This window comes from Neltuma alba, unplaced genomic scaffold (genome assembly GCF_004799145.2).
Source record: "Neltuma alba isolate B1F8T4 unplaced genomic scaffold, ASM479914v2 tig00010386_pilon, whole genome shotgun sequence".
Classification (NCBI taxonomy): Eukaryota; Viridiplantae; Streptophyta; class Magnoliopsida; order Fabales; family Fabaceae; genus Neltuma; species Neltuma alba.
Genome location: NW_021635289.1, coordinates 120514 through 133879, shown reverse-complemented (window position 1 = coordinate 133879; position 13366 = coordinate 120514). Strand labels below are relative to the sequence as shown.

Genomic DNA, 13366 nt, shown 5'->3' with positions numbered 1-13366 from the left:
ATCACACATTCAAAAGGGGAAAACGTACGTTGGAGGATTTTGACATGTTTGAATAAGCTTTTCTTCTTCTTCTTTTTTTGCCTATTTAACTTTTGGAATAAAAGCAGCTTAAATTGTAAGCTGAAATTTCCAGCTTTTGTCCATGATTTGGATTGATGTGTACTGTGACCATACTTAATGCTCTTTTAAAATGTTTATTTTTTATAATTTAAATTTTAATATTTCTCTTAAACATCACAATATATACATATAATATACTTATCCAGTTTTAAATATAAGGCCTAATTTGAAAGTGGATTTTGATCCTCAATGAGAGATGTTTTTCATTTTATGTTTCACATTTATAATTTTTTCTCAAACTAATTTGCTGAACTTTTAAACTGATACAGTTACACAAAAATATTTTAGAAAGATCCTGTCATGTATATTATAATTAAATAATTTATTTAGCTTTTTTAATCTTTTCAAATTAGGTAAATTGATATTTCATTAAGGACCAGAGGAGTATATGTATTATCGAATAAGATTTATATCCTTTTCAGTCATGTTCATCTAAATTTACTTTTCGAATAATTATCTAAACAAGTTTTCAAAAGTCAGATTTAAAAAAAAAACTAATCTAAATATAAATCATATTACACTATCTAACTTTTATTTTAAAAAAAAAAAGTTACTTCTCCGCTGTTAATCCAAACACATACTCAATCTTTAAAAGTTAACTTTACTTTTATTTATAATTTATAATTATTATTATTCATTTTGACTTGGTTGACCCAATCTCCTCCACTAAAATCTTATCTTCCCCTTAGGCCGCTCTGTTTCCTATTACAAATCATTCAATACTTAGATCTGAATTGAAAGCAGTCCCAATTCTCTTTTGCGTATCAAAGCAAAGCAATCTGATATGGCTTCGTCTTCTTCCTCTACTCCATCTTCTCAATCTCCAAAGAAATATGATGTTTTTATTAGCTTTAGAGGTGAGGACACCCGCTTCAATTTCACTAGCCACCTTCATGAAGCACTTCGTAGAAACCATGTAGATACATACATCGACTACAGACTTGAGAAAGGAGATGAGGTATGGCCATCTCTTGAGAAAGCCATCGAAGATTCAACTCTCTTCCTTGTGATCTTCTCAAAAAACTATGCATCTTCCACGTGGACCTTGAAGGAGCTTTCAAAAATATTAGACTGCTCCAAAAATCAAGGTCACCAGCTTGTTATGCCAGTGTTCTATAGAGTAGATCCTTCACATGTGAGGAAGCAGTCTGGGAGTTACCAGAAAGCATTTGAAGAACATGAGCTTAAAAGCATCAACAACCAACATCTACACATGTGGAGGAAGGCTCTCACTCATGCTGCCAATTTATCTGGTTGGCATTGTAGCTTCGATAGGTAACAATTAATGTGCTTTTGATCTTTCTCTTATCATGTTCTTCCATACATGGGGCTGAATTAAATTAATTTTTGAGGCATCTGATGGAAGTTGGTTAGTCTACCAGGCCCATCAACTTTACTGTTGCGATATTTTTATCTGAATCCCTGTCTTACTATTGTCGTAACGAATCATTAATGGTCATGAAATGAAGATGAAACTTTATATATCTAGTTTAAGCCATCTAATGTTAGTAATATTTCTCAAAAAAATTATTATAGAATTTTTTTTGCCAACTCTTCAAAGTTGCCTTTCATTAGGAATAGTTCAAAAATTTGAATAGACAATCAATGCGGTATTAAGTTTGGTGCGTTTTGAATTTTGATTTTGTAATGGTGTGCAGGGATGAAGCGGAGCTAATTAAAGAAATAGTGAAATGTGTTATACACAAGTTAGGCTGTAATTATCAAAGTGAAGATTATCTAAAAGATTTGATCGGAATTCAGAAAAGAATGGCAGATGTAGAATCATTGTTAGAAAAAGATTCAAATGATGATGTGCGATTTATTGGCATTTGGGCTATGGGTGGTATGGGCAAAACGACTCTTGCAAAAGCATTGTTTAGCAAATTGCGTTTTGGATATGAAGGGTCTTACTTTTTGGCTAATGTAAGGGAAGAATCAAAGAAATGTGGAATAGATGCTTTGAGGGAAAAGCTCATTTTGAACTTATTAGGGGATAAAGAATCTCACATTGACATGGTTGATGGTGCAATATCTTCTTATGCCATGAGGAGACTTAGCCGCAAAAAAAGTTTCGTTGTTCTTGATGATGTTGATGATCTTGAACAATTAGAAAAATTAGCAGGAAAACATGATTGGTTTGGACCAGGTAGTAAAATATTGATAACAACCAGAGATAAGCAAGTTTTTGGTAAGGAAGTAGATGATATATATCAGCTTGAGGCTTTGAATTCTGATGAGGCTTTTCAACTTTTCTCCTTAAATGCCTTCAAAAAACACTATGATGGTGATCCAAAGATACGAGAGCTGGTAGAAAAAATTACTCACTATGCAGGTGGAAATCCATTGGCCTTAAAAGTTTTAGGTTCCTTTTTGTATGGCAAAAATCAAGAAGCATGGCAGAGCCAATTGGAAAAGCTTACAAAATTACCTTGTCCAAAAATTAATGATATCCTCAAATTGAGTCTTGAAGAACTTGATTCTGAAGAGAAAAGTATTTTCTTGCATATCTCATGTCTCCTCAATTATTGTGATGCTGAAGATATAAAAAATTTGTTAGATGCATGTGGTTATTCAACTGAGATTGGATTGATGAGACTTGAAGATAAAGCTCTTTTAGAAATTCATGAAAGAAGAATATCAGGAGAAATTCATGAAAGAAAAATATGTATGCACCATTTGATAAAAGAAATGGGTCAACAAATTGTTCGTGAAGAATCGTTAAATGATCCTAAAAGGTGCAATATATTATGGATTTCCAAGAAAAATTCTGACATAGTGAAGAAAAACATGGTAAGAGTGAAATTTTTGCATTTTAAAAAAAATTGTTGAATTTCAAATTCCTATCTGATTTATATAATAATTTTATTACTATTATTATTATTATTATTATTATTATTATTTTATTTTTTTTGGTTAGGGAAGTGCAGCTACCGAAGGCATAATTCTGAACCTTTCCGAAGTTGAAGAGATGTGCTTCAATAAAAACGCTTTCCGTTCAATGCCCAATCTAAAGTTTCTATGTTTTGATAGAAATTTGGATTATCAGTTCAGGAACAAGTTAAACTTTCCCTGTGGTATAGAGTTTTTACCAAAAAATCTCAGACTCTTGCATTGGGTGGGATACCCTTTAAAGGCCTTGCCAGCAAAATTCGAGATTGAAAATCTTGTTCAAATTATAATGCCTCATAGCAATTTGACAAAACTTTGGGATGGAGTGCAGGTAAATTTTATATTTTATTCGTAGAAAATATTATTAGTACACTATTTGGAAAATCTTTATTTTGTTGGAGCCTCTTTTTAGCCTTATTTATAAGTTTCTACCCATAAGTCCTTAATACAAAATCTCTTAGAAAATTTAATGAAACATTGACAACCCATTTTAAAAAATGGCAATTGTCTTTCCCTATCACACTAAACTCCATGACCTTTATTTATAAAGATGATTGATTTAGTGTAATTTTTTTGACGTCAACTAATTTTCCTAGTAAAATACTTAACGAGTTCTTATGTCACACTGATCAGAGAGAATAATTCATTTTTGCTTTAATTTGGCTGCCAATCTCACCATGTAATCTATATTTTTACAGAATCTCGTGAATTTACGTGGAATTAACCTCCATGGATCAAAAGACTTGATTGAGCTCCCAAATTTTTCCAAGGCAATACATCTTGCAGAAGTGAATCTCAATGATTGTTCAAAATTGCAGGGTGTTCATCCATCTATTTTATCCCTCAATAGTCTTTGTTATTTAAGACTAAGAGGTTGTGAAGCCCTTACCAACCTTACAAGCAATACCCATCTCCAATCACTAGAGTATCTGGACCTAACAGAATGCTCAAGATTGAACAAATTTTCAGTGACCTCAGAAAACAGTGGGTTTGAATTGATACTTTCGGGAACGGCCATCAATGACGAGTTGTGCTCATCAAGTGGACGTCTCAGCAAAATTGGTTCATTGTTTCTAGACGAATGCAAAAGTGTGAAAAGTCTTCCCTACAAATTGGTTGACTTGCGCAACCTCGGACGTCTTGATGCTAACGGATGTAATAAGGTAGCATCAAATCTACTTTCCATATTTGATGAGATGCGTGCTTTGGAAGTTCTATATCTAAATGATTGTAGTGAATCATTTGAAGTTCCTGATAACATCAGCTTGTTATCGTCATTGCGTACGTTAAGTTTGTCAAGGAGTAATATAGAGACATTGCCTTCAAGCATCAAACACCTTTCGAGCCTGAAAGAACTTAACGTAAATAGATGCGAAAGGCTTCGGTCCCTACCAGAACTACCTCCCTCTATCTTAGACCTATCTGCCAGGGACTGCCTATCCCTTGTGTCCCTACAGTTACCTTTAATGAGAGAAGATGGAGAACAAAAAGAAGATCAAACAAAACTGTGCTTTGCTTTCACTAGTTGCATGAAGTTGGATCAACAATCAATCAAAGCTTGCGAGGCAAAAGTGGTACACGAGATAAGTAAAGCCACTTGTTGCGGGGCTTATGTGGAATATCCAGGAGAAAGAGTTCCAGATTGGTTCATGTATAGGTCTATACGGTCATCTGTCATAACTGTGGATCTCCGTTCTATTCCACAACCTTGGGATGGCTGTTTCATTTTCTGCGTCGTCATTTTGAAGTCACCACCGATGGCAGCAGTTGACGCCAAATGCTTTATTGATGGTCAATATGCTTGCACGTATGAAGGTGGGTTTATCTATGATCCTCTATTGTCAGATCATGTTGTCATTTGGTACGACGCATGTTCTTGTGGAGAACTACAAAGGAAAATTGAAGAGAAGAAAAGGGATGCTCACAGCGACACTTATATCCCATTGCTTCAAATTCAATTCACAGTTGCTGCATTAATAAGAGGAGAGATCAAAGAGTGTGGGGTATGTCCCACATCAGCACTACTTGAATATCAAAATTACATTCAACAAATTCGATTGCCATTGCATCCACATCCTAGCTCTGATACAATGCAAACGCCGTCTCGAAAGCGCAAATATCACAGCTTACTTCGTTGAATTTGAATAAATGATTTTCAGTTTTGAATGATCTGCCCTTGATACGTTACTCTTTCCGTTGTACTGGCGTACATACAATTAACTGAAGACTCTTCTTTGATTGAGATTTAATTCTATTCTAGGAGTCCAAATTGCATGGGTTATTTTAACCTTTCTTTATTGTTTAAGGCTAAGATGATGAGAGAGTGACGATTATATTATTACAGCCGCAACTTCATTCTGTTGGATCTTGAAGAATTGGATTCAACTAAGCAGATTGAGAGAGAAAAAATTAGGATGCTGCATATGATCCACATGAATAAAATTCTGATATAAGATGCAAGAATTAGATATTGATAAAGAACGGAATTTAATAGCGACAATGGAACACCAAGATTAATTCTACTAGACTACAAGGAATCAATTAGCGTACCTGAAGTTAGGCGGGAATTAAGAAAATGGAACAAATTAAAAGGTTAAACACTGGTCACAAATTCAACTACTCCGCCTCTGTTAAAGATAATATTATTGAATTTCTTTTTGTTGTAACAGACAAAAAGATGCATTAAAGTACTGTAATAAATTTAGATATTTAGATGTGATTGTACTACCTCCGGTTCTAATTATAAGAGCCAGTTGACTAATTTGAGAAGATTAAGAAAGTAAGTTGAGCTAGTTATTTGTCCTAAATAGGTGTTGTCTTTCCCAAAATATCCTTGCTAATCAAGTGTATTAACTAGAACTATAATTATTAGAAGGTTTATCTTGGAAAAAATTGAGTAAGTATAATAGACAAAGTGGATTGGGGTCTTATATTTAGGACCAAAATAAAAATCAAACAGGGTCTTATATTAAGGACCGGAGGTAGTATAAGATTAAAAAACAATAAGAAGTAACGATTCAGAAACATAAAAATGATGAAAACATGCTTATCTTTAAAACAGGTGATTATACTGTAATTACAATTGCGTCCATATACGCCTCTGATATATAAATCCATGTCAGCTCGACCTACTTCTTAATTATTTTTCCGTCTCTTCAAACTATTATATACAGTTTTCACGGTTCAATTTCATTTTGGTCTGAGACTGCTGTTTTATTGCCCGGTCAAAAAGGATTTTCTTGGCACAAAAGGGTGTTTGATACTTTGATTTAACTAATTTTCTTGGCACAAAGGGTGTTTGATACTTTGATTTAACTAACACCCTGTTCTTCTTCTTTTTTTTTTTTTTTTTTTTTTTTTATGTTTTTACAGAACAAGCCAGTTTGAGAATGTAATTTGGGATATTGGGTTTTCTAGGTTGCGATGCAGACAAGTTATCGGATATCCCACTACCTGAGACATTGAAGTTTGTAACCTTCTCAAACAGAGAAAACTTTACCTTTATTCGTAGTTTGGTCACTCCATTCACAACGCAAATCACGCAGCAGCAGTTTCCCCAAAGCGCAAATATCACACCTTCATTTATAGCAGAGGATCCCATATTGAGGACCAGTGTGCAGTTTTTTTTTTTTTTTTTTCATTTTGCACAAGTCTACTTTGTCATCACTTCATCCTCAGTTGATGTTATTGTGTTTCAATTTCATCTTATTAAATAAAAGCTAAAAAAATGAAATGAAAGCAGGGGATCCTCAACTTCAGAGGATCCCCATGCATATGCACTGCAACCTTATATATTCTCAAACTTTTTGATCTCTGTCATTAATGAAATTCCAATCCTAAGTTTCTGTTACCATTCTGAACTTTAAAGAGTGTTATTCAATGCTTAAGAATAACAGCCAAGTTGTTCATAATGAATCCAAAGTCAAGGTAAAAGAGAGACAAAGTGAAAACGGGGAGTCTTCTGAATACATCATCTGAAGTTTGTCCCCTTTACATCTACGAAGTATTATGTATTACACAAAGAATGGGTTGTCACTATCTAAATAGAACAAAAAGAAAATTACCTCATGTCATACACTTTAAAACTTCACAGAAAGAGAACTTCAGAAGAGTCTAGAGTCTGATGCCTTTCAAGTAGTCACAATTTGATGAGATCTTTTAAGCCTTGTGTTGCTTTCTTCCAAGTTCCATTTGCAAGTGGAGGAAAGATAAATCGATTGGATTTTTTAACAAAAGGGACTGTCTCCTCAATTTTCTTTTCATCAAAGCTTCCACTAACTCCTATTGCAATTGCTTTAAGCTCTGATTTCAACTCCAACTCCATTTGCTCAATGAATTTATCATATTCTGAGGCATATATGGGGCAGACTCCACACTCTTTTATCACAATATCCTTGCTCTTCTTCCAAATATCCCCAGTTTGTGCAAAGAACTCAAATGATATTTTCTTGCGATTACTTTCATCTTCCTCCTTGCTTTCATTAGTTTTCAGACAACATCGTTCATCATACCACAGACATACATGATCAGACATAAATTCACAAGCAGATATGCTAGTCCAAGCACCCATATTCTTGTCTCTTTTACCATTAATTTCCATGTAGCAGTCACATCCGACAAGGTTCTTGTCATCTGATGGAAACTTACAGACAACCACACAAAAAATGAAACCCACGAACATGGAAGGTGGAGCAGAAGATAAGTCAATAGTTACTGATGACTGCCTTGTCCTGTTAGTGAACCACTCCGGAACATTGCTTCCTGGATAAATGACATCAACTGGACCACCTAGGATCTTACTTTTTTCTAGAGTTGATAAATGTTCAATGGCCAATCTCTTAATGTTGACATGAGAATTTACTTCTATAGCTCTGAGTGAATGTGCATCCAAGTTCACGCAATTCTGGAAACTAGTGCTATATCTCATTTTTCCCTTCAGATGATCAGAAGCCATTGAAGAAAACATGACTCTCTCCAGGGAAGTGCAGTTAGTGAGATATAGTTCTTTAACGGTTAGTGGAAGATGAGGCAAAGACTGAAGCTTCCTACAATTACTCAAATCAAGTTTTTCAAGTTGTGGAAGATGCTTGATGCTTGCAGGCAACCTCTTAATATCAGTTTCATTTAGGGATAAATGTTTCAATGAGGATAAGAATCTGATGGTGTCTGGAAGTTCAAATAAATTATGACAATCTTGCAGTACCAATGTTTCTAAGAATCTTGAGCCATCAAGTAGGAAGCGTAAATTCGAGGCATCAATCTGCACGCAACCATATATCCAAAGTTCTCGAAGAGAACTTAGGTTAGCTGACTTGTTTGGAAGATTCTTAAGCTTTTTGCAACGATGTAAGTCGAATGTTTCAAGTTTGTTTAGAAGCCTGATGGATGAAGGCAATTCATTGATAGCTGTGCCTGCCAAACCCAAGTTCCTCATATTCTCTGATGTCACTGAGAATTCCCTGAGCCTTGAGCATTCACCAAGAGAAAGACTACTCAGGGATCTCAAATGTACATCACTTCTAAGGCTGGTAAGTGATTTGCAATACGATAGGTTCAAATTCACAAGCTTGTGGATGGTTAAAATAGAAGGATGAACCTTACGCAAGCTTTTACAGTTGTAGAGTACAACTTCTTGAAGGTTTCTGGCCATAGAAAAATCTGGGAGTTCCAACAGATGCTTGGAGTTACTGAGGTCAATCTTCTTCAAATTCACAAGACGCTGCAATATTCATAAGAAGCAGACATTGTATGAGCTTTTCTTTTCACAAGAGACACTGTAAGAAAAACTATACCATGTTTGTTTATTTATGATGATGTAGATTGATACGTACCAGAACTCCATCCCAAAGTTTTTCCACACGATTCCAAGTCATGTTAAGTTCAACGAGACTTTCTGGACGGAATGTGGAAGGTAAGGATTTTAAAGGACAGCAACCGCAATGAAGAAATCGCAGTTCATACGGCAAAGATTCAAGGCCACAAGGAAGGCATAGGAAAACTAAGAAGTTTTAGCTCAGACATCTCGGCAAAGACCTGGGGAGTTAAGCAGAGCTCTTCAATTTTTGTCACATTCGAAGTTATGCTTTGAATGGCTTTAGTCCCCTGGAAAGCAAAAGTAAGCATATAAGGGGAAAGCAAGAAGATAATTTGGGAGAATACAATTATCAAGTTAAAATTTTACCAGATTATGTTCCAATACTCGACACATATCATTAGCATCCCATAACCGACTGTGTTTTCCAGGATCATGAATTGATTCTTCACGAACAATCTCCCAACCCATTTCCTCTATCAAATCATGCATAAAGATTTTTGATGCTCCTGCGTTGGATCCTTTGATTTCAGTGATAAGAGCTTTGTCTTCAAGGACTTTTAACCCAATAATTGTTGAAAAACCACAAGCATTTAGAAAAAGTATTACTTGCCGTGATTTATATCCTTTGAGGAAACAAGCAATATACAAGAAAATATTCTTCTCTTCCCTATCAAGTTTATCATAACTCAATCTCATCACATCCTGAATCTTTGCATGTGGCATTTTGTTGAGCTTCTCAAGTTGGCTCTCCCATTCTTCCTTGCTTTTGCCATAAAGAAAGGAACCCAAAACCTTCAAAGCCAATGGAACGCCTTTAGCATAACTGATCACCTTCCTTGATAATTCAATCCACTCCATGTCAAGATAATTATTCCCAAAGGCATTTGACATAAAAAGTTGAGCAGCATCATCAAATATCAAAGGCTTAACTTCGTATATTTCATCAACTCCTTTAGCTAGAACTTGCCTATCCCTTGTTGTTATAATGATTCTGCTACCCGATCCAAAGCAATCAAGTGCTCCCACTAAATTTTCCAGTTGATCAGAATCACTAATATCATCAAGAACAACAAGAACTCTTTTTCGAAGAAGCCTTCTCTTAACATAAGGTGGTATTCCATTTGGTGTACCAATATGCAAATCATTTTCCTTGAGCAGTATAGAAAGAATTTTATTCTTCAAATAGATAATCCCATGATTCTCTGATTCTTCTCTCACATTTGCCAAAAAATAATATCCTTCATATTCAGAACAGAATCGATTAAATACTGCAGTTGCGATAGTTGTCTTACCCATACCGCCCATACCCCAAATTCCAATGACTCGAACATCTTTTGAGCCTTGGTTCATTAGTGATTCTAAATCTGCAATCCTTTCATCAATTCCAACGAGGCCTGTTAAGTCACTTTGGAACATAATATTCAACCTTGTCGACAAACGCTTGGCAATTTTTTCTATAAGCTCAGCCTCGTCCCTGTAACCACAGGAAAAGAGCAAGATTATGAAATTCAGAGACATCACTGCTTATTGAAACAAGAACTCTTGAGGGAAAGGAACTTACTCGTAACTTGATGAATGAAACCCAGACAAGTTAGCCGCTTTATTCAAAGCTGATTTCCAAATTGGCACCTTTTCCTTGTAATTTTTGTCATGTTTGACAAAAGCATCTCCATAAGATCCTTTTTGATGCCTCACATCTGAGGGATCTGTGTTATAGAAAACGGGAATTACAATCTGTTTTTGCTTCTCCATACACTCAATAATCTGCACCAGCTCTTCTAAGCACCACCTTGAAGAAGCATAATCCTTCGAAAATATGATCAATGACATGAGTGATTCTTTGATGGCGCTTAAAAGTGCCGGTGATATTGGATCTCCACTTTCAAGTCTGTCGTCCACATAGGCATCAATTTGCTTCTGCCGCAATTCCTTCCTCAAATGACTAAGAAAACCATGGCGAGTGTCTGTGCCTCTGAAGCTGATAAAGACATCATATTTTATCCCAGAACACTGAGAAGAATACGCCATTAGAAAAGAACAAGCACACAAGTTTGTCTAGTTTGGGAAAATCATGGGGTAGTTTAAGGAACAGAAAGGGATGAATTTCAGCAGAAAGAAAAGAAAAATAAAAGAAGAGGAGGAAAATACAACAGCTACAATAATTAGTCAAATAAGACGACAAAAGAATCCGACAACAAGTGAAGAAATTGTATTGCTCGTGCAGCCACCAAATACAAGACTCAGAGAAAGAGTTATTCGGAGGAAAATGACACGACCAGTCCGTGCTAGCTATTAAACTCAAGGATCTGCATATGCAGATTGTTAATGGATGGACTGGACAAAGATTGGAGAAAATTTTTCATGTTCTTTGAAACAGAGTTGTCAAAAAATAAAGAGGAAGCTTCTGGTTCAGTCCCTGTGCTTTCTTTCAGGGTATAATACGTGTTTTGGAAAGTTCCTGAGGGGTTTGCAAATTTCAAGGGCAACGAAAGGATGAAGGCATGATGGTTAAATTCACCTTCCCCCCGCCCAAAAAAAACAAAAAAAGAAGAAGGAAGAATTCCACATAAATACCTTCAAAATATAAAAATCCCAAATCAGCACTCCAGACTTCATAAATACTATATCAGTATTCAGGTACTATATTGGGATTTAGAAATATTGTTAAATTACAACACTGCCCCTCCTTTATCTTTAATCTAACACCCCTTTTCATCATCCTTCTCACACACTCTCTCTCTCCCCGACGACAATCTTACCAACTCTATCCCCGCAACTGCTCGTTGGAGAAGAAGGTAAAGGTTAGAGGGGGTGCTTGCCAAAGAAGAAGACAACAATGATGGGCAACGGGGAGGGGTGCTTGTTTTCAATATCTTCTTCATTGTTCTTCAACCTCCATTCCCATTTCTCCTTTCTCTCAACTCCAGCAAGTTTCCACCTAATCCCATCTTTGACCTTCACACTCCCACACCAAAGTGCTGCTCATCACCCTCCGCCAGTTACCTTATCGTCCCCGGCCAGCTTCTCCATTCTATCTTCCATAGTCTACGTATGGCCTCTAAGACTTGCGCTTTGATTAGAAAGACTGGGTCTATCATTCACCAGTTTTGAGAGCTTATTGGAGCCAACTTGTGCCTCTTTGGGGAATGAATTGATTCAAGTGGTGCTTTTCTTAATTCTCGCCCTCTTGTTTCTCCAGTGTCGTTTTTGTGATGTGGTCCGTTCAAAGAAAAATTCTCTTTTTAAGACCTTGACATTTGATGTGTGCTTTATTAACTCTGGAGAATCTTATTTATTTTGGGCAAGTTCTTGTGCTGCAACAATTAAAACTGAGACCATGAGAGCTGAAAATATGCTATTATTTGCATTTATCATGCTGCTAATTCTGATGTTAATTCTCTCTAACTGAATTAATTTTTATCTCCTTTAGAAAGTAAGAGGTGATCGATAATCAAGCTTGGGAATTTGTTGCCAAAAACATTGACATTTTCATTTTTGTATTGGTTACTTGTAGCATCTCATTTGGTTATAGCTGACCCAAAGGCAGCTAGATACTTTAAATTTTGTGATGTAATGAAGACAGATGGTTGGAGTTTTTTTTATTGATATATTATATCAGTTCGTATAACTTGATGAATAAATTTTGAATTTTTCCTTATCTCAAGCCCACCTTCCCTATTAATCTTAGGCATCGTGTTTAATTTGGTTCTAGGAGATTTTGATTTCCTTGCATGTAATGCTTTCTGCTGTGAAATTACTTATATTAATTATGGAAGAGTAGCATCAATTTCACTACATGATGCTAAATTGCTCATGTTTGGGGTGTTTGTAATGTGAAGTTAGCAATAGCAGGACATTAAATTGAGAAGATAGTTTTTTTTTTTTAATTGAGAAAACAATAGATTAAACTGGGCTTTATAGCAAGAAGTCTGCAATAAATAGTTCATGTTTAGGGTGCCACTTAATCAGATTGTTTGTCGTTGATTTGCTGATTTGTTGTCATTTTTTATTAAATTATAGTTAATCACATTTGTTCTCATTGGTTATTAACAACATAGATGATGGAAAGGAAAAGTCCGGAAGGAATTCCATGAGTCTTCCATTATATTCATTGGCATTGGTTACGAATTTGACATATAGAAGGCTTACTTTATACTCTCTTGTTGTCTTCGGTCCATACTAAATGGAATGGGAAGATGAGGGAAAGATCTAGGGCGTTGGGTGAATAAGAAGATTATTAGATGAGAGGAACTTTCACATTGCAAGAGATATTTTTATGCCCCTGTAATTAATGATTCTTTTCCTATGCTATCATTTACAAAAGAAATGCAAAAAAGTTTATTAGGTGCCTTAACAACACCTTTATATGTATTTATGACAAGTAATCTGAAAATTTTATAACAAGGCACACCAATTATCATTGCATAAATAGATTAATAATTTTGTTAAGTACATTGACAACTCTTTCAAATATATTAACAACACTTTTATAAGTATTGATAACAAGTAATAAAAAAATTCATTACAACTTTGTTAGACGCA

The 13366-nt window shown here is 35.3% G+C and overlaps 1 protein-coding gene and 1 pseudogene across 1 annotated transcript; one reads left to right on the top strand and one right to left on the bottom strand.

Moving 5' to 3' along the window:
• Window positions 1-860: 860 nt before the first annotated feature.
• Window positions 861-5258, top strand: LOC114756302 (disease resistance-like protein DSC1). Its single transcript, XM_028945237.1, has 4 exons — window positions 861-1395; window positions 1779-2910; window positions 3038-3340; window positions 3708-5258. Exons 1-4 carry the CDS (start codon window positions 905-907, stop codon window positions 5145-5147), a joined length of 3366 nt encoding a protein of 1121 aa, XP_028801070.1. The 5' UTR covers window positions 861-904; the 3' UTR covers window positions 5148-5258.
• A 1607-nt stretch (window positions 5259-6865) lies between these two features.
• LOC114756304 (disease resistance-like protein DSC1) lies at window positions 6866-11171 on the bottom strand (annotated as a pseudogene).
• Between the last annotated feature and the right edge of the window lie 2195 nt (window positions 11172-13366).